The sequence below is a fragment of the Oreochromis niloticus genome, linkage group LG23 (genome assembly GCF_001858045.2).
Source record: "Oreochromis niloticus isolate F11D_XX linkage group LG23, O_niloticus_UMD_NMBU, whole genome shotgun sequence".
NCBI lineage: Eukaryota > Metazoa > Chordata > Actinopteri > Cichliformes > Cichlidae > Oreochromis > Oreochromis niloticus.
Genome location: NC_031986.2, coordinates 22,779,030 through 22,799,822, shown reverse-complemented (window position 1 = coordinate 22,799,822; position 20,793 = coordinate 22,779,030). Strand labels below are relative to the sequence as shown.

The following is a 20,793-nucleotide window of genomic DNA, read 5'->3' as shown; positions in this document are numbered from 1 at the left end:
ATACTAAACGTCCATTCAAAAGAAAAACTACATGTGTATCTTGCGATTCATATAGACACTGATGTTACCTGGCAACTGCATCAAAAGGAATGAGTTATTACTATTGTTACATAATAAAAATAACAATCACTTTTCTCCTTGAATTTTGTAACTTATGAAACAGGTGCACTTCAGGGATGGGATGACTATAGATGAAGCGTGATTGTGAACAGATCGGAGAAGAGATCCTTCTCTCTCACTGCTATCCTAGTCTCACTTTCAGAAGCAAAGACAGCTGGTATTTAGAGAAGCAGCCCTAAAAAACCCATAGGGTGCCAGCATAGTTATTTTTGAATTTCCTGTTCTGTTCTCTCAAAGTCAAAGGACTTTATGAATTTTCCATTAGATGCCTAACATAAAGTCTGCAATTAACATAAGCTTTAGACATTTTCAAGTTTTGTTGTTCTAAAACTTAAAATATTTTAATTAAATATCCCACTTGGGAACTCAGAGACAGTGAATAAACAAGACAACAGAAATTTGTGGGGACATTCGGTTCTGTGGTGTCCAACCCAGGAGCTTCGTGGTGATGGCAAAGTCATGTGACTGACCTAAATGATTCTGCCCTCATCAGTTCAAATGTAAGATATTTCCAACATGACCACAAATGGAGATTGAAGAATTTGATATGTAACATATCACAGTCATTAAGCAATTAATTTCAAAAATAAAGTTTAAAGGCCTTACCTGTACAATTTTCTCAGGTAGAGAAATTACTGATGGTATGCATGCATTCTGAAAAGACGATGCCAGTATGTGCATGAAACCAGCAGCCAGATACTAATCAGTACCAATCTTTTGTCCACATCGGATTCTCTTTCTTGCTTTTGTTCAAAAGGACTCCTTACCTTTGATTCCCGCGTGCTAGCCAGATGTCTTGGGTCTCTGAATTGCTTTATATGAATCATATTTATTCCTTCATACCAAATTTTTATGGCAAGAGAAATGCATCACCTTATCTTGGTGAATGATGCACAGCACTACAAACACAAGATAAGTCTCAAGTCTATGCTCATTTCTTCAACTCTTCAAAACAGTGCTGTGAAAACATAATTTGTTCCATTTCTTTAGTTGAAGCTTTGAAAAATGCCAAAGATAACAGAGTTTGACATAAAATTGTATTTTATATCCCAGCATGGTGCGTAGTGTGTTCTTTAAAAAAAAATGAGGAAAATTTGAAGTATCAGGACTAAACATTATCAGCAGTTGAACATAAATTCATGTCCTTAAGAAACAGGAAAGAAATCCAGCAAAGACCTGACACAGGACCTGAGAGATGCCTCCGGACTTTCAGTTAATCCATCTACTGTTCACTAAAACCTCATCAAACAAGGAGAAAATGCTGAGGTATGAAAATTACACAAGAACTGGACTGAAAATCAGTGACAACAGGTCTAATGGTATGATGAAAACACATTTGACATTTTTAGTTCAAATCTTCATCAATATGTTTTGAGGAGGTCAGGGGAGAGGTACAACAATGAGTGTCTACAGCCATCTGTGAAACACGGTGGAGGCTCTGTCAGGGAGTGAGCTGCATGTCAGCCAGTGGTGTTGCAGATCTTGTCAAAATTTCTGAATTCATAATTTATTTAAAAGTACCATCAGATATTGATCCACCATGCAATATCATCTGGAAAACATGATTGGCAACAGCTTCATTTTCCAGCACAACAATGATCCCAAACCAAAATGCCAATGCAGTAAAGTCATACTTGGATAGAAAAACACACAGTGGATGGATCAGTCATGGATCGGCCTCCCCAGAGCCCAGACGTCAACATTATTGAAGCAGTGTGGGATCATGTTGACTGAGAACAGAACAAAAGGCAGAAACATCCAAAGAAGAGCTTTGAATGTCCTTCAAGAAACCTGGAGAACTATTCCTGAAGACTACTTAAAGACATGACAAGAAAGCTGCCTAAGAGAGTTCAGACTGTGCTGAAGAATAAAGGTGGTCACACAAAATATTGACTTTCAGGTTGTTATTACTGTATAAACTCTGTTTTTGCCTTACATGCTGCCACATATCATACACAAGACCTTATATCTTACGCTATTAACTTATACCTTATATGCATTGTTTGGTTCCCAAAGCCGTGGGCAAGCTCTGCACCGTCACCACCTCTGTGCTAGAGGTGCACTGAAATGATCAACTTGAGAGAGCTCACATCTTCCACAAACAAAAAACCACCATGATATACTTTCCCACTTAAACAGCATGAATTTGAAACAGCGAGTGAAATTTATTTAAATTAAATAAAATCTTGTACATTTCACAGCTATAGGGGCCTACATAGTAAGCAAAATAAAGTCTACTCTTTGTCCATGTGCAGAACTACACCACAGGGTAGCTCCAAAACAGTCTGTCATCATTTGAATATAGGAGAGGGAGTTTGCCTGGTGGAAGAAGATGGCCATAGCCAGATCCTACTCCCCAAAAGACTGGATGATGTAAAAAAAAATGTGTGGCTATGTGTGGTTATGTGTGGCTTCTGGTAGTGCTTTCATGCTGATTCCTTCCAGCTGTAGACATCCACCTTTAAAATACAACATATTTTCACCATATCACCATGCTTTAAAGGCAGTTAGCCAAAGTTCCTTGTAATGAACACATAAAGACTGATTTCATTATATTGTAGTGATACTGTACGGTAAATCGTTTGTTCCTCTCCAAAATGAGCACATAAGCTTTTGTAATGAAACTTATCAGCTGCTGATATTAATGCAATCTACTTTGGAAATGTCTCTCAGCATGTGTGGCATCATATCCTGTAGATCTTGCAGTCTGCTCCAATGATAGATAGCTGTCACAGACTTAAGACAGGACGGCCTGTGCAGTCTTGATGCCAACTAGGTTGTCTGCACTGACAGACCTTCTCATGGCCGATTTACTCAAGTCCTTATACTTGTCCTCACATAGCCTGGAGATAGCCTACAAAAAAGAGAAAGATAATAACAATAAAAAATAATAATAATCAGAAGAACCATCAAACTGTTACGACAGAACAAGCAGAGCAGCCACAGCATAACAAGTTCTACCAACATTTACATTATCAGTTAAGCAGTTGGAATATATACATTTCCAAACTGCAAAATAAAATCAGCCCTGGAAAATTACTCACCTCTAGTTTTTGGGCCCGCTTAGTACTGAGTGGCTCCAGAGGGAAACTGAGGTTGTTGTCATCAGCCAGTGAGCGCAGGTCAAAGTAGTACTTGGCGTAGACGCTGGCTGGGACATTAATGTTGAACTGGAGCAGCTCCAAAAAGTGACGCTCCATCTCATTCCTGCAAAACAGTTCGGAAAGGTTCACAATCATTTATTAAAAAAACAAAAGGTCCTTTCCAGGCTGCAAGAACCTTTTGAGGGCTTTCCTATAACTCATAGAGGTGGTCCCCACTTTCCGTGTGTTTGCACTGTGTGAACTAGAAACTACACTGCTTAAAAAATTAAAGGAACACTTTGAAAATGCATCAATCTCAATGGGGGGAAAAAAAACACGTATGTATACTCTTATGCACTGGTATTCAGAAAAAAAAAAATCACAATGCCACTTTGATGGAAATGAAAATAATCAACCTACAGAGGGCTAAATTCAAAGTGAAAGTGAAACAGTGAGTCAAGTGAACATGCGGGCCAGGCAATGGTATCAATTCCTTTAACCTCCAGGAACTGCTTGCATACTCTTGCCACATGAGGCACTGTTGTGCACCAAGAGGAACCCAGTACCCACTGCATCAGCGTAGGGTCTGACAATGGGTCCAATGATACCTAACAGTAGTCAGGGTGTTGTTGCCTAGCCTGTAGAGGTCTGTGCGTTCCTCCATGGATATGCCTCCACAGACTGTCACTGACCCACTACCAAACCAGTCATGCTGAACAATGTTACAGGCAGCAGAATTTTCTCCACAGCTTCTCCAGACCCTTTCACATCTATCACGCGTGCTCAGGGGGAACCTGCTCTCATCTGTGAAAAGCACAGGGCGCCAGTAGTGGACCTGCTAATTCTGGTACTCTATGGCAAATGCTAATCGGGCTTCACAATGCCGGGCAGAGATCACAGGGCCCACTAGAGGATGTCAGGCCCTCAGGCCACCCTCATTAAGTCTATTTATGATGGTCTGGTCAGAGACACTGACACGAGTGGCCTGCTGGAGGTCATTTTGTAGATCTGGCAGTGCTATACAAAAACTGCTGTAATACTTACATGTCCTCCACGGTGATATCTTTGAGGATCTGGCAGTAATCGACATTCCACACAGCCTGATCATCCCAGACCTTGGAGGCCAGTAAGATGGCACCAAGAACAATGCGCTTCCAGTTACAAGGACAAATGTCCATCTCAGCATACGTTAACAGCCTTTCCAGATACACCTAAAGCAGCAGACACCCATCCATTCACACAAGCAGAAAGAGTGATAGGTTCTCAATATTTCTTTACATCATTCAACACTTTCTGCAGTGTAGTAGATGTTTGAACTTACCAGAGTGACGATGGCGCACTCGGCGGTGAGCTGAGCAGAGCTGAAGAGCGTTCTTATGAAGCGGTAGATGAGTTTGTGTTCTGGGTCAACCACAGAGTAGTCATCTGGAACCTTTTCTCGCTGTTGGGCAGAAGGTCATCATCAGTGGTCCACTAACATAGTAAATATCACTGCTTGGCGTAATCAACCACCTCAACTCACCGACAGAGGGTGCTTCTTCTCGTCGAATATATCCAGTGAGCGGTTTGAATCTCTGTAGATGCAACAAGCCACTGTTAAATATACGTAATATGTAACTTCTCATGGTTTGAAACTACCATCGCTTATTCACTGGCGTTTCATGGTGTTAGATATCACAACAATTATTTATCTTTGGTTGAGTCCTACAAATACTTTGTATATTATAACCACTGATGTGCAAATTAACAAACATTTTGTTTCCTATATTATTAAGTACCTGACTCACTGATGTCCAAAAAACTGATCTGATTTTCCACCTGACCATCAACACTGGCCACCTGCTGTGAAAAAGTATTTGCCCCCTTCCTGATTTCTTAGTTTTTTTGTTGTGTATTCGTCACACTTAAATGTTTCAGATAATCAAACAAATTTTAATGTTAAAGATAATAAGTACATTTAACATCTAGTTTTTAAATGAAAAAAGTTAATACAAACCTACCTGGTCCTATGTTAAAAAGGAATTGACCCCTAAACCTAGCAAGTGGTTGTGTCACCGTTGCCAAAAGAATGGGAATCGAGTGTTTCTGAGAACTGTGGAGGAATTTTGCTCCACTCTTCTTCGTACAGTTGTTTTAATTCAGTCACACTGAAGGGTCTTCTAGCATGAACGGCCTGTTTAAGGTCACGCCAAAGTAATGCCATCTGATTTAAATCTGCATTTCGATTAAGTCGCTGAAAAACTTTCTTTTGTTTCAGAGGTGGACATGCTGGTGTGTTTCTGATCATTGTCCTGCTGTATAACCCAAGTGCTCTTGAGCTTCAGGCCATGAACTGATGGTTGGACATCCGCCTTCAGGATTTTCTGGTAGAGAGCAGAATTCATGGTTCCATCAGTTACAGCAAGTCGTCCTGAAGCAGCAAAGCAGCCCCATCACACTACCACCACCATGTTTGACTGTTGTTGTGATGATCTTTTTATGAAATGCTGTTAGTTTTATGTCAGATGTAACGGGACTCAAACCTTCCACAAGGCTCAGCTTTTGTCTCGTCAGTCCACAGAATATTTTCTTGGGGATCATCCAGATGTTTTTGGTAAATGTGAGACGAGCCTTTGTGATCCTTTTGGTCAGCAGTGGTTTTCTCCTTGAACTCTTCCACTCTTCATTTTTTCCCAGTCTCTGTCTTATTGTTGAATCATGAACTCTGACCTAAGCTGAGACAAGTGAGTCCTGCAGTTCTTTAGATGTTGTTTTGGTGGTTTTTGCGACCCAAAAGTGAAACTGTCGCTGCGCTCTTGGAGTAATTTGGATAGGCCGGTCACTCCTGGGAGGGTTCGCCACTGTTCCAATTTTTCTTCATTTTTGGATAATGGCTCTCACTGTGGATCCAATCCATGTTCTGTGGATCAAGTGGGGCCAATTACTTTTTTCCCCACACAGGATGAGTGGATGATCTCATTGTACAACTGTATAGTGACAATAAAGGCATTCTATTCTATTCTATTCTATTCTATGAGGATGAAGTAGGCTTGGATAACTTTTTTTGCCTTAATAAACAAAGTCATTTAAAAACTGTATTTTGTATTTACTCAGGCTATGTTGGTCTAATATTCAAATTAGCTTGATGATCTGTAACCTGTAAGTTTGACAAATATGCAAAAAACTAAGAAATCAGAGAGGGGCAAATACTTCTTCACCACACTGTATCTATTCTTTGAGTTGCCACCACCAAGTGCTGTGACTCTGCCTAATTTGGGTCAAGTACGGTTTGGAGTTTTATGGCCAAAGTTGCATCCTTGGATCACTTCCAAGAACACGACTTTAGGGAAAGTAGCTCCTACTTTCCCTAAAGTCGTGTTTTGACAGTTACTACATTTGAAATGCAAATACATTTCATTTCAAACTGAGATGATCCAAACAGAGAACTCAATGTTCAACGTATTATGGGCAGACATGAGATGGAAAAAACTGTTAATTTTAAAAAAGCAATCACAATCTCTTTTTTTTTATAATTTCTTTTGCAATTCTGACCTGATGCAAGCCACCTTCTGGTTTGTTTGTTAATCAGAGCTAAATCTCTGGCTCTCATTACCAGTGATGATCTTTAAAAGCTGTACCCATCTGGCACTTAAGATGATATCCACCTTCTGCATACGTCTGTCATTCATGCATGATGTATTTAGCAATAAGACAAGGCAAGTAGCATTTCCTATAGGACTTAGATGAAGTAATTAAAAATTAGCCTAAGTACTAAAAGCAGTCTTTCTTACAAACTTGATGACTAATGTTTGTAAATATCTTTGTAAATGTTTGTAAATATCGAAGTACTGGTTACAACAATGAAGAAAACGTTGCACTACCAAGAGACAATACTTCTGACATTTCCTACCTGTTTTTTATGTGGTAGTATATGGCCAGTGCAACACTGCAAGAGACAGAAATCAACAAAGAATAAAACACTAGAGCTGGATTTTCCCTTTTACAGCTTTTTATTTTTAAAAATAATTATTTTTACTTCTACTTTACAAATAGATATTTAGATCTTTACAACTGCAGCTATTTGGCGACTTTAAAAGTTACCTGCATTTCAGGAAAAACAAACAGAAACATTTGGCAAATAATTAAACAGTAGACTGACAACATGTCAGTAACATAATTGTGTATAAGAAGAGGATCTTAAAGGGGGCGGAGTTTCTCAGAAGTAAAGATGGGCCAAGGTTTAGTAATCTCCAAAAAAACCCAAAAACCTATGTACAAATTGGGGAACAAATTTAGAATAATGTGCATATGAGGAGACTTTGAATATCTAATAATATTCAGTACATAGTGATACTAAACAATTCACAGAATCTGAAGAAATATCTGTGCACAAAGGACAAGGCTAAAAATCAGTGCCCGTGATCTTCAGGTGGCACTGAATTAAAAACAGGAATATCTCTGTTATGGAAATTACTGTATGAGCTCAGGAAAAAATCCACAAATCACTGTTAAAAGTTCACCATGCCATCCACAAAGGGGGTTAAGCTCTATCATCCAAAGAAGACGTCATATGTGAACATGATCCAGAAACACTGCTGGGGTCAAATCTCACTAAAGAGGAGCAGAACCATCCAGCTTGCCTCTAAGATGGTACGAGGGGCGCATCAGTGCCTATTGAATTGGTAGCTTGGACATCTGGAAAAGCACCATCAATGCTGAAACGCATAATATGGCTTTAGAGCAAGATATGCTGCCGTCCAGAGAGCTTCTTCAAGGAAGTTTTTGCATATTTCAGTAAGACAGTGCTAAACCACATACTGCATGTATTACAAGAGCATGACTTCCTGGTAGAGAAGTCCAGATGCTGAACTTTTCACCAGCTGAAAGCAGCAGCTAGAATCTTATATCAGGACATCATTCCTCTCTCAAATGTCCAGCAGCTGCTCTCTTTAGTTTCCACACTTTTATTAAAAGAAGAGGGGATGCTACACAGCGTTAAACGTGGCCGTGATGCTGCCATCAAATTCAAAATAAACATCTGATAAGTTTAGAATGTTTTAAAGTGAATCAAATCTGTGTTTGTGGAATTTGCAAACCATTGAACTCTGTTTTTTATTCACATTTTACACAGCGTCCCAACTTCTTTTGTACTTGCGCTTGCAGCAGGACTGAGGTGAGGTCGCTCACTTACCATTTAATGGTGCTCTTGAGATTGGGCTGGCTGACTGTGCTGTCATCGAGGAATATGGTTGAACACGAGCTGTACTTTTTAGAAAGGAGTCCCGGGGACATCTGGCATCGAAAGCGTGACAATGTTTAGAGACAGAATGGAGGGAAAAACGGGTTTTAGAAACACATTCAACCCCAGAGAAATGAGATGTATGATTGTGAGTCATTTCAGCAACAAAAAGACCCATGAAGAACACACAGAGCCGTAACTTACGTGATTCATGTAGTTGCTTTTCCTTTTCTCGCGGACTGAAATTGGATAAAAAACAAAATCAAAGAGATGTAGGAGTTTCAGAAGAGAATGGGGTAAAATATTAAAGCATTAGAGAAATACTGACCATCTGTCTGAGACTTGTTGAGGAATAGAGTACTTGCTCTGGGGTGGTCGGATGGGTTGGCCTCTTGGGCCAGCTCTGTAGAAGGAAAGTGTTAAAAGTCTTCATATAAGACTACAGTGTTTGTCTAGGAGCTGCCACCCTGTTGCTGATTTAATGCTAAACGGCTCTTAAAGCATGTAAAACATTTAAACTGAATCACACTGAAGTGTGTGAATGTGTGTGTGAATGGGTGGATGACTGGTTGTGTAAAGCGCTTTGGGGTCCTTAGAGACTAGTAAAGCGCTATACAAATACATTTACCACTTGCAGTAAACCGGCACCAGGACAGGGCAACATCACCGCATGCAATCACATCTCCAAAAATAGCAAACTAATCTTCACACACCATCTGGAAGCTCCCTGTCGCTGATGTGCTGCAGATACGTCCCAGTGTCCTCGCTCACATCTTCGGTAGTAGTGATGGGACACTCCTCCAGCTCCAGCTCTCTCCTGTGAATCTTGGGGCTCTCTCCAGGAGAGATGCAGCAGGACACCGAACCTCCCATCGCTGACCTGCAAAAGTCCTGCAACAGCCAGCGCCGCTTTCCATACAATTGGGGAGAGACCACCTGCTAGTCTGGCAATTCTGAAGCTGCAGGAAGGTCTGCAAGAACTTTAACCCAAACCTTACAAGGGGTTGTTAGGAAATGTACATAAAACACTAGTTTTGCTCTGCCTTGGCGAGATCAGGTTCAATCACAACCTGGAAGTGTTCGGATTATTTGAAAATGTGCATGTTGTGGACCAGCACAGCCCTTGTGTTTTTGCTGCAAAGTGAACGATCTCGCTTCAGAGCAGAACGGGATCTATGCAAGGACAGCCAAGTGGGTATCTGCGGTATTTGCAGGACGGCTGACATATTCAGGGTGTGTGCGCAACTCACGGGTGGCGCACTTTAATATGAACTGCGTGCGTGGGCTGCATGGTTTTGGGCTGAGAATAACCGCTACCAAGTCATTTTACGGAAAACAGTCTAACGAGACAAAGTCAGCCGTTCCTCTGCCTCCCTCCATGGCTAGCCGGCTAACGCTAGCTTCCGCACCTCAGTCCACTGCTGGCTCCTCCAGCAGCGTGACTCAATCCATTTTCACTCCGGCTCAAGTCTGTGTCACCGCTGCGGCCCTTTCAGCGAGAGCACCGGGCGAATTCACCAGCCGGAAGGGTTTTTAGAGGAAACGGGGAAAGTGAACGGCCAGCGGATATCAAAGAGGTGTCCGGAGGTGGCGTTCATCTCGTCGCACTAGCGGGACACAAGCTTTAGATGTCAAAGCGACCGTAGCAGGTAAGTTCAGAGGTAATTTCCTGCTTTGGGTTTTCAAAGTAAAAGTCCGCTGGTGGTAACATCAAAAGCACGTGTGAAACTGTTAAAAAAACCAGATAGAAAATAACTAATAAAATATTTATTAAACCTATTCAAGCTGTCTGCTTAAAATAAAATAAAAGTGTAAGCTGTTGAATTAAAAATAAAATAAAAAACTTAGTGAAAAGAAAACTTCAAATGATTTGTTGTTCATATAAATAAAAACGTTTATGCTGAACACTCTTTCTTAACAGACACCTATAAAAGATAATAAGTCTTAAAATAATTTAAGCAACAGCCCATTTCAATACAGTTTTCATAAGTTTCTCTTGTTTTATCTATTTATTTTTATTTCAGATTTATTTCCAAATCTTTGCTCAAAAACACCATGCATGTAATAATTCAACAACCTTTTCAACAACTAGGTTTTCATTTTTGTCTAATTTACTCAACCAAGGCATGTTTCAGTATTTTTTGTGCATCAGTTATTTTCAGTATTATCAATAGATAGCTGCCATGGACCCGTAGCTGCAATAGATGCCAGTGGTGGCAGGTTCTTACTAAGAAAATATCCACCACTGTGCAGCCTTTTCATATTCGATGAAAATATGTATTTTTTTTTCTTTTTTATTTCTTATGTCTATACTGTCAGCACAGAGTCTCTTCACGCAGATCAAAAACCCTTTATTTGCAGTACACCGGAAGCTACATCGCTGCTATGTGTTGCTACCTTTACAGACCTGCTGGGTTTTTTTCAGACCACGCCCCCCTCGATTTTAGCTAAAACACAACACCGTTAATCTCCAAAAGTTGAATCTGTTCATCTGGACGTAGCGTTTTGTGGGAGAAACGTTTCGTCACTCATCCAAGTGACTTCTTCAGTCTCAGCTGACTGCAGTTTTCCCCAACCCTTATAAACAGTACATTTGCATAATGACTGAAACCAGCCCACTGAAGGAACAATGGGCTGTGAGGTCAGTTCCTTAATCATAATTATGCAAATTCCCATGACCATTGATCAACAATCACTGACAACACCGTTAAGAAAATCTTGCAGACACGCCCATCACAAAGACTTACTCTTTTCCCATTGGTCACTTTTAGCTGAGCTGTTACGTGATTGGCTAAATTTGTTCGTTGACGTCAACACGGGTTGCCGTCTTCAGTTGCTTGAAAGCGAATAGGTCTCTCGCTCTTCAGTATTTATTAAAGAAAATAAGCAAACTATCAACACTTTGCCAACCGCCAATAACATTTAAGAAGAAGAAGAACTATCAACGCTAAAAGTTGGTTCATATACCGTAAGAACATTCTTTAACAAACGAATGAAATAATAGCTATATAATAACTCCAGAAGATGGCGGAAACGAATCAATGAGCCAGCCAGGTACGAGGGAAAGCGTCGAAGAAGGAGGAACGCACTGCGCATGTGTAAACGAGTGTAGTTTTATTTATTTCAAAGCATGGCTCTCGTTCCATATGTAGAAAACCCGTTGCCCGCGCTTTCCAAACTCCACAATTCATCAGCACAGTTTAGGTTTGCCAACCGCGACCTCCGACTCGCTCAGGACTGGAAAAAGCTCGGTGTGGCGGCAGTTGTGTGGGATGCGGTACGTTACAACAGTGGCAGCAGTGCTTAGCTTCAATAATTCCTCCATGTTTCATTAGATATATACATTACTATTGCATTTATGTGTTATTGCCCAGGCGGTGGTCATGTGTATGTACTTGGAGCTGGGAAAAGTGGAGCTAAAGGGGAAGAAAGCAATTGAATTGGGAGCTGGCACTGGTCTGGTGGGCATTGTAGCAGCTCTGCTGGGTGAGTGCATAATTACTAACCACCAAAAAACTGGAGGTGGGCGGATCACTCCAAATATCAGTAGTATCAGTACCAATGCTGCTATTGGTATTAGAATGATACTAGCCGAAAAGGATCAGCACTTTGTTTCAAACCTTTAAGTTCTGTATGTACACAAAAGAACTGTGTTAAATAAATTAATATAAAATAATGAAAAATATACACACATATATAACACATTTTGAGGAGTTTTTTGGAGACCTTGAATTTAAATGTGCATGTGTTAAAACACTGTAGGTCAGCTTAAGTTGTTTAAATGTGCTGCTACAGGCTTTAAATCACAGAGACGTCACAGTATGTATCGATCCTATTGTGCTGGTATCGAAGGATATTAATACCATCGATATTTGGGTTAATCTGCCCACCTTTATCCAAAAACTGAAGTTGTTTTTTTGTTGTGTTAACTCATTATCGTGGAAAATTAAAATGAAATTGATTTAGTGGTCATTAAAATTCGTTCAGGATTCATCTCATAAATCATGACACGCTACTCTTCGCTACATAATCTCCCTTAATAGGTTTAAAGTATCCATATTGATATCAGCAATACTGGCCCTGTATTTACTATGTATCAGACCGATACCAAAATTTGCAGTATCTCACAGCACTATCAAAAAGCCTTCTGAGTGCGCGTCAGGTGAACAAGGAAAGCTGTGATAGTCCCACAACTCTAACCCTTCCGTAGGTGCCAGAGTGACCATCACTGACAGAGAGCCTGCGCTGGACTTCCTCTCCGCCAACGTGAAAGCAAACCTGCCCCCAGATTCCCAACAATCAGTGGTGGTCTCCGAGTTGACCTGGGGCGAGGGCCTCGAGCAATACCCAGCCGGAGGGTTTGATGTGGTTCTGGGTGCAGATATCGTTTACCTGGAAGACACGTTTTTGCCTCTGCTGGAAACACTGGAGCACCTGAGCTCAGACACCACTGTGGTGTTACTGGCCTGCAAGCTCCGCTATGAGCGAGACACAAACTTCCTAGGCATGCTTAAGCGGCGCTTCACCGTCGAAGAAGTCCACTACGACAAACAAAGAGACATACACCTATACAAGGCTTGCAAACTGACACAGAGGAGAGACTTGTGAACATTTGTTTGTTTTAATATATGAAATAAAATGTTTTAAAATCAGATTACCAGAAACACATTTATTTATTAACAGCTGCCAAAAGTGTCATATCTGAATAGCTCTAACGTAATGCACTGTATTATTATACAAGTTGTTGCTGACATTTAGAAATAGTGAATACAAAAAAAAAAAAAAATGAGAAGCAACATAAAAAGCATACTATATCATGACTATACATAATACCTAAAGAATACAATATGGCATCCCATTATCACAAAAATATTTTTTCTTTCAGAATGCACCAACACCACCTGATCTTATAGTCATTTCACAAAGTGGGTGCAGTTGAGTTGTATCTGGTGAGCTTTGATGCTCCATTTACAAAAAAAAAAAACAAGTGATCAAACACATTGATGCAACAGCACTTGATTAACTGCAGATGAGCGGTAGATTTACCCAGAAAGCGTTGAAATGCTGAAGGATTGTAAATGCAAAGAAAGTGCACATGCTAGCTCATAACTATAAACAGAATTAAGAGACGGCGACCGAGGCCTCGACACACAGAGGGGCCCGGTATGGCAAATTTCCCCCTATGATCTAATTCCATGATTCCAGTGCTTTATCCACTTGTCTCTGAATTCTGCTTAAAAACTCTTTCATTGCATAACAAGTAAGGCTCATTAAGTTTTTGGTTATTGTTCAAAAATAATCCATGAGTCTATGGAGGGGGAAAAAAAAAAAAAAGGTTTTGCTTACAGTATATAATCTCTGATAAACGGGCAGCAGCTTATTTATCCATTATTCCCACTTCCTGTACTGTTGAAGGCCCATTTTGCCTTTGTTTGTTTTTACCACCAAACTCTGGTAATTAACAGGACGCCATTACGCAATTTTCCACTTAATGTTTCTGAAGCTTAAAAAAAAATGAAGACAAAAAGTCAAACATTTCTAGGGCTCTGTTAGAAGACCCTCCCCCCACCCACTTCACTGCTGCCCAACTTCTACCATCTCCTCACTGTGCTGCAGTTAACATGAAAAAAACCATTTTACAACTAAATGGTTAGCTTTTTGTTCACGTTGTATAAAAGCAAAAATATACTTGGGTAAAACAAAGAAAAAAAGAAACATGGCATTGTAGAAGCATAATCTAATTCAGAACAAACCAAAACACACATCTTAAAAGATAAAAACGTCCAAGACACAGGCCACCTATAAGTTTGAAGCATTAATAAGTAACAGATGTTAATTCGAGAGTTACAGATAGAAATGTTTTACGTGAAGTTACACTCTCCCAAAGAAAAAAAGAAAAAGTTCCATCATCATCATTATCGGTGGTGCTTGCGGTCAGTTCCCCCATTGCTGGTGATGTTGCCCAGGTAGTCCGGGCACCAGTGACTGGAATGCTTCCCTTCGGTGGTGTCCTTGGCGAGAACAGCTAGTTTCCCTGCTCTGTCACCTTGCCACGCAGACCCTGTTTAAGTTGCAGTCTCCTCCACGTTCACTGTGAGCACCGCCTCATCCTTTTAATGGGGGAAAACTGATGGTTGATTTCAAATTGCTCAAATGGGACAAAGTTTCAATTTACCAAAGTGGGATGGGGCTTTTTTTGTTTTTTCATACCTGGTGAGTCACGTTCACATATTTTTCAGCAGTTTTTAAAAAGAAAGCAGAAGAGTAGAAAAGAGGAGGGGGCATCCAGATGCATGGCTCTGTGCTGAGTCTCTGTACACAAGTGCTGGGGATCACCTGTCAAACCACCGGCAGGTGTATTCTACTCTGATTTGTGGCAGTACAAGTCTTTGAGGGCTTTCAGTTCCTCAATGAGGGTTTTGTTCTGGTTTTCCAGCACGGCCACGCGGTTCTCCAGACACTTCACGTACTCCTTCTTCTTCCTACGGCACTCGCGGGCTGCCTCCCTGTGAGACAAGAGGATGTGGGTACATGAAGGTACAGCACATCAGCTTCACACCTACAGAAGCAATTCAGTACGAGTTGCTAATTAACCTCGCCATACCTGTTTTTCATCAGTCGGACCTCCCGTTTGCGTGTAACTTCCTCAGTGGCTCCTGATCCGCTGATTGTGGGTGGAGTTGCCATGACCACCCCAGGAGTGATGGTGCTAGTGGGGGCTGTGCGGATTTGATAGGCCTGGACATCACCAGAAGCAGCTGGTGAACAAAGATAGACAAACAGTCAGTGCTTTATTCAGCAAAGCTTTACAAATCGTGTAGTTTCAGAATCAGAATCGTGTTTATTGGCCAAGTATATGTGCAGACAAATACAAGGAATTTGGTTCCGGTAGATGGTGGCTCTCGAGCACAGCAATGTAAATCACACACACGTATCTATATATACATTACACATGCATACACATACATACAGTTTTAGTGTAACTTCACTTCTAAACACTGTGGAAACCATTTTCCCACCTTGCACGACCACCTGGTTACTGGGCACGAGGATCTGCTGCCCGTCGCTGGTCTGAGCATACTGCAGGATGGTGGCGCCAGGCTGGGCTGCAGCAGTGTTGGCCATGGTGAGCGTCTGCAGGCCCTGCACTCCATCCGTGCCATTATTGGCCAGCTGAATGGCTCCACCTTGGGTAATGGCAACTGCAGAAGGATAAAATTGTGCATTAGGATTTTTAACCAATTGCTTTCTGTGTTGTTCTCCTACATCCAATACTGTAAACATTACTGGATATGTGGCTCCACACAAACTGTCATATCACAAATATTGTTTTTGTAGGAGGAAAAGAAGGAAAATACTGGACTTAACATCATTCATTCATAATATCCACAGGTTTTCTAAACTGCATTAAGTCTGTACAGGTCAAGGATAATCTTAACACTGTTCTTTAATGTTGGAAACATTAAACAGGGTCTGAATCAAAGCATCAAATGTGGCCTTTTTGCTGATTGGCCATCCCTGAAAAACAGGTTTGAAAAGCAGGTGATGGGGCTTTGACACGTGCAGCAAGAGTTGTGCATTTAGGGATATTCCATCTCTATGACATCATAGGATCTAACAGTAGGGGGGAAAAAAAACCTCACTCATAGGGATTACTTGTTTAACATGAGCATCCACCACTGTAACAGCATGTAGAAAAAGCATAATAGGTTCCCTGTCTGCTTAATCTGTTTATCAAGTCATTTGATTTAGCAAATTTAGATAGTCTCACTGCACGACAGCAGAAGTAGAATGCTCGATTACGATAACACCGACTTATTTTTAAGAAAAAACACCAGCTATCTGTGTCTCAAAGTACTTACTGTACTGGCCACTGCTGGTCTGATATATGGGAGTGGGCATGGTGACCGTGGTGATAGCAGGGGCTGAGTCATCTTCTGATTTCTCTTCCTCAATTCGAGGCACTGCCGGAGCATCTGATGATAAGTCATTCAAGATCTTTCTGTAGGAGGAACATTCACAGAAAAATCTTAGCAACCTTTTATTTTCTCCTCCTTTCATATCTGCAAATAGTCTTTTCATAGCTGATAAAAGTGAAAGAGTGTCAGTCATTGTCTTCTAAGCTTTGAACACGTCGTACAGACACAAAATGGAAGCAGTACAATTTAAGGAGATGCTGTTTGCATCTGCAGTTTCTCAGCGTGTCACACAGACCTGTAGGAAGGCCGCCTGGACAGAATCTCTCTCCTCTTCTGAGAATCTGTCACGCTGTCGACAGATTCCTGAGAGTCCTCGCTCTCAGCGACAGTCGAAATCTGTAAGGAAATCATCTCAAATTCAATTTTAATTCATTTACAAAATTCAAAGCCAACCATGTTCAGCTCATATCCCCTACTGCAGTCATTACTTGTAAGATGAAGTTTCCCCTCTCCTCTTACCTGTACCGTCTGTACCTGTGGGGACTGAATGACCGAAGGCTGAGCGGCTTGGATCACACCGTGCACTTGGACTGTTTGACCATTGGGTAACTGGACAAGAGTGACTGTGGGACTACTGGAGGACACCTGGGCTGCTGCTATGGATGCCTGAAAATATAAAAAAAAAACAACGTGTAACCACACATTGCCCATGTGCATAGTTACAAACAGCCCACAACAACTGGTATTATTTTACTTTTGGGTAACCTCAATCTTAATCCCATCTCAAATCCACATGGGCCCTTGTGCTCGACCATCTTAGATCTACATAAACAATTCATAGTGCTAAGTTTAGATATGTAAGATATCAAATACTTTCCAAGATATATACATCTTTTAAAAATGGTCCGTTGACCCACTTCAGGTTTGTTTTTTCACACCCTGAAATCTGAGGTCATGTTTGAACATTAATATCTCAAGGACCACTAAAGAGAGAAGCTTTAAATTTTCACTTTCTTGAATCATGAATAAGGATACGTAATTTGGTACAGCAGATACAACCTAGTATTGTGACAGTTTGCATGGTGACAATACATCAATACAGGGACACCAAATATCAACATTTTATTAAATTAATTAAAATAGTTGGAGAACACTACGAGCTACCGCAGGCTCATCTCATGCATGATCCTGAGATAACGCTAGCCGAGCAAACTTACATTTAATCAGCATTTCAGAATTTCTGACTTTGTAGACAGCAACACACATGTGCCAATTTATCTCAGTTAACTGCTGTATTATCAGAAAGACAGACCGCATTCACTTACAGACAGATAACAGACTGATAACTTTATCTTACTGGATAATACAGATATTTACAAAGTTTCAACTTTGAGGGCATAATTTCCAGTTGAAAAAGGATAAATCACAGTATTTGTTATTGCAATGCTCAGCATAACTGCAGAAACTGCTACAATATATCATGGTGTCTTTGCTGAATCTCACCTGTAGTATTTGATATATGAAGCCAACATCTCACAGCACAAAACTATGAACCGTATCATTTTCACACAAACTGAAAATGGTCGAGCATTAAAACTGAAATTCATACTCCTTGCACTAGTTCTGCACTCTTTGCATGAGAATAAAAAGCACTACCTGTGCCAAGGTGATCTGCTGGGCCTCAGACTCCGAAACAGCCGTTTCACCACTTTGCTGTGTGTCTGCAGCCGCTTCCATGGTCATTTAAAATCTGGCTGATGGAGGGAAAACAAAAGTGAGAAACGGCTTATTTGTGAATGCAACAGCATGCTGGGAACACCAGACTCATTCAAAAACTTGCTCGGTCTTAAAGGAGGGTGTGGCTTAGCTTAACATGCTAGCATATAGCTCATTTTCAACGGTTTCCTTGTTGGCTGAAATTATTTAAAAAAATGACGCAGGAGGGGACGTTATACTTATGGCTCAACAACATTAACTCGAACTGAAATGAGCCGCTACTTGTTTATCCAGGCTCACGCTTGCAGATAACGCCGGAGGCTAACGCTAAGGCTAGTGTTACCAAGTTAAGAGTTAGCGTGCTAGTTCTCAGGCAGAATGAGCTTCTATGAGCATGCTAACATGCTAACGGGAGTGCAACACAAACTTCACATTTATCGTGTCTCAATTTCAACTCTTTAATTTCAAATCCTGTCGCTGTTTAAGGCTTTTCTGAAAGGATAAACTTGTAGTCCAAACAAGTCTGCACTAGCAATTTCCATTAGGTTGCTAGCTGTGGGTTTTTATGGAGGGAAATGTCTGCATTGTATGCTTCTTTTTTTTTTGGAGCAACTAGGAGACATCACTTTCACTAACTAGTTAATTAACTGATATTGGGTTTTTTTTAAATTAATATTAAACACTGGTTTTACATGACGTGGGTGTAACTTTAAGCGGCTAGCTGCTTCTGTGACTTATTTCTAGACAAGTTTGATTAAAAAAAAAGATCCAAGCCCACTCCCACATTAATACCTATGTCTGCTGTGTTGCGAGCCTTGCAGAGACTGACTCATTTTGTGAGCCTCTGCAACACCGCCGCCATGATCTCTTTGTTGGCTCTGTGCGGATATTTTGGCGCAAATAACCTCTCTGGGCAGCCGTCTATCTGTTTAGCAAACATCGGATGCGTATCCTCTTACCAACACGGACTCGCTTCGTCACTCCCGGGTCTACGGAGCTCCACTTTTATTCAGACCGACACGTAAGAGACCGCGTCAGGCTACACCTCCGTCGCGTCACCGAGAACAACAACACGGAGAGGAGGACGAGGGAGACGACGACAACGAAAAATCAGCTTCTCCGGAAGGACTCGAGTGGACACGGTGAGGGGCGGAAGTTTACGGAAACTGCCGAAGGACACGGGAGGGGGGAGGAAGCCACGGAGATTGACGAGGAAAACGACTGTCTGAACTTGTCCGAGCATGCGCAGTGTTTTCCGTTCATGAATTTGCGACTGGCTTGATAGAAAAAGGTTGGAGAGATTATTAAATTGATTAAAATGCATAAAATAGAAAACGTAGGACAACATATATGTGAATAATATTAATCCCACTTTGACTTGTATACAAGGGCAGTCATTTGGTTTGCGCTGCCTGCTAGCATCTTGAACACTGCTGTCATGTGCTGGATTGTCTCAGGGGCATCTTTGCACAGCATGAACCTGGGGTCTTGCCTGGTGTGGTTGACCCCAGCCTCTATGGATGTTGTGCCGAGAGCTTGTTCCTGTGCTGCCATGATCAGTGCCTCTGCGCTCTCTTTCAAACCAGCTTTGTCCACCCGTTGGTAGGATTTCTTGATACTGGACAAATCTTCTGTCTCTCTATGAATGCTGTTGAATGCTCCAGGTGCATTCATCTGAGTATGTGTGTTAGATAGAAAGCACTTGGATGTGATTTTAAAGTATGTATGTGAATGGGTAGTGAGGCATGCTCAGTTAGAGCAAAAAAGGACTTTACAATGCACCCTAAAGGGAGCAGCACAATGACGCATGTGTTCGGTGGAAGTTTGACACCTACGGTGTGGAAGTTTATTTGTAGTTCTTCTTTTTATTAAATTAAATGTCTCTTTACTTTTAAATTAGTTTTATTTTCTATTCATTTGATTATAAAATTCGATGTTAGTTTTAATTTATAAAACATGGATAAATTTACAGTTTACTGACTGCATTTCTCTTGCGGTGCACACGGTGGCAGCAAAATCCTTCTTAATTTCTTTCCAACTCCACCTTCAGCATCGACGCTGCTCCCGTAATCTTATGTTTGGCCACGTTTCCCTTTTATTGTAGCTCAATATGATTAGTTATCTGTGAATTTGATTAGCGCTAACAGTGGTTTCAGCTTCGTACCACCAAACAGCAGTGTGATTTTAATGAGAAAACTCTGCTTTGTCGTCCCTGCTTTACTTATTATACTTATTTACAACCGCTCTCATTCGCATCACATTTGCTTCTCCTTGGTCGTTGACTCCTGCCATAAAATGTACTCATTAACTCTGTCACTTTGCGCACAGGGACGGGCGCTGTTGTGAAACGGGTTCAAAGCTGTGGCAGGTGGTCAAAATCCTGTGGGGAAAATGAGACTTCAGACCAATTTATGGCTATAATCTCTATGTGCGAGGTCATTTCGGAGGCCTTTAAATACGCACAAGCACACACACACACACACAGATGTCAAACATACACATCTTCACCTATTGAGTGATTGACTAAGCCACTGGTGCAAACATATGCACTGCTGACCAAACCAATCTCCTGTCCTTTGCCATAAAATCAGCCCGAATAGAAGCTGCCAGCGAAAACCTTCCAAGCACCAGTAGTGAACCAGCAGTCGCCTATTCATTATTAAAACCTCTCATAGCAAATGTAATAAATATTTGTCACAAAGCGGCCTTTTTTATCTGATCCAGAGTCCCCGTTAAG

General features: G+C 41.1%; 3 protein-coding genes and 1 long non-coding RNA gene across 6 annotated transcripts; 1 reads left to right on the top strand and 3 right to left on the bottom strand.

Annotated features, from left to right (window-relative positions):
• Nucleotides 1-2,261: 2,261 nt before the first annotated feature.
• On the bottom strand, nt 2,262-10,085 carry LOC100696912 (cyclin-Y-like protein 1). Its single transcript, XM_003453177.5, has 10 exons — nt 9,135-10,085; nt 8,750-8,824; nt 8,626-8,660; nt 8,374-8,474; nt 7,093-7,128; nt 4,726-4,777; nt 4,525-4,644; nt 4,248-4,414; nt 3,165-3,327; nt 2,262-2,974 (listed from the first exon to the last, which is right to left on the bottom strand). Exons 1-10 carry the CDS (start codon nt 9,292-9,294, stop codon nt 2,858-2,860), a joined length of 1,026 nt encoding a protein of 341 aa, XP_003453225.1. The 5' UTR covers nt 9,295-10,085; the 3' UTR covers nt 2,262-2,857.
• On the bottom strand, nt 5,970-7,085 carry LOC112843846 (uncharacterized). The gene is made up of 2 exons (XR_003216373.1): nt 6,955-7,085; nt 5,970-6,847 (listed from the first exon to the last, which is right to left on the bottom strand). It is a non-coding gene; the product is annotated as an uncharacterized LOC112843846 (long non-coding RNA).
• Nucleotides 10,086-11,228: 1,143 nt separating the features above from the next.
• On the top strand, nt 11,229-13,751 carry mettl21a (methyltransferase 21A, HSPA lysine). Its single transcript, XM_003453178.5, has 3 exons — nt 11,229-11,698; nt 11,796-11,907; nt 12,632-13,751. The coding sequence occupies exons 1-3, from the start codon at nt 11,552-11,554 to the stop codon at nt 13,027-13,029; spliced, it is 657 nt and encodes a 218-aa protein (XP_003453226.1). The 5' UTR covers nt 11,229-11,551; the 3' UTR covers nt 13,030-13,751.
• LOC100697446 (cyclic AMP-responsive element-binding protein 1) lies at nt 13,029-19,200 on the bottom strand. Of its 3 annotated transcripts, XR_001225128.3 has the most exons (9): nt 19,016-19,200; nt 17,997-18,094; nt 16,860-17,006; nt 16,636-16,736; nt 16,284-16,423; nt 15,441-15,623; nt 15,026-15,179; nt 14,632-14,927; nt 13,029-14,531 (listed from the first exon to the last, which is right to left on the bottom strand). XR_001225128.3 is itself a non-coding variant. In XM_003453179.5 (8 exons), the coding sequence occupies exons 2-8, from the start codon at nt 18,081-18,083 to the stop codon at nt 14,783-14,785; spliced, it is 957 nt and encodes a 318-aa protein (XP_003453227.1). In that variant the 5' UTR covers nt 18,084-18,094; nt 19,016-19,200; the 3' UTR covers nt 13,029-14,782. The 3 variants fall into 3 exon arrangements, 2 of the variants coding, with proteins under 2 accessions (XP_003453227.1, XP_013131805.1); XM_003453179.5 differs by having other exon boundaries at nt 13,029-14,927; XM_013276351.3 differs by lacking the exon at nt 19,016-19,200 and adding an exon at nt 18,849-19,009 and having other exon boundaries at nt 13,029-14,927.
• Between the last annotated feature and the right edge of the window lie 1,593 nt (nt 19,201-20,793).

Bases quoted from the DNA above. Each gene is read 5' to 3' on its own strand.
- LOC100696912 (XM_003453177.5), bottom strand. From the start codon at position 9,294: ATGGGAGGTTCGGTGTCCTGCTGCATCTCTCCTGGAGAGAGCCCCAAG. The intron at 8,475-8,625 runs GTAAGTTACGGC...TTTCGATGCCAG, and splicing joins AAAGCAACTACATGAATCAC to ATGTCCCCGGGACTCCTTTC. The intron at 2,975-3,164 runs GTGAGTAATTTT...TCTTTTTTGTAG, and splicing joins AGCGGGCCCAAAAACTAGAG to GCTATCTCCAGGCTATGTGA.
- mettl21a (XM_003453178.5), top strand. From the start codon at position 11,552: ATGGCTCTCGTTCCATATGTAGAAAACCCGTTGCCCGCGCTTTCCAAA. The intron at 11,699-11,795 runs GTACGTTACAAC...GTTATTGCCCAG, and splicing joins CGGCAGTTGTGTGGGATGCG to GCGGTGGTCATGTGTATGTA. The intron at 11,908-12,631 runs GTGAGTGCATAA...ACCCTTCCGTAG, and splicing joins CATTGTAGCAGCTCTGCTGG to GTGCCAGAGTGACCATCACT.
- LOC100697446 (XM_003453179.5), bottom strand. From the start codon at position 18,083: ATGACCATGGAAGCGGCTGCAGACACACAGCAAAGTGGTGAAACGGCT. The intron at 17,007-17,996 runs GTAGTGCTTTTT...TTATATTTTCAG, and splicing joins AGCAGATCACCTTGGCACAG to GCATCCATAGCAGCAGCCCA. The intron at 16,737-16,859 runs GTAAGAGGAGAG...ATTTCCTTACAG, and splicing joins CACAGGTACAGACGGTACAG to ATTTCGACTGTCGCTGAGAG.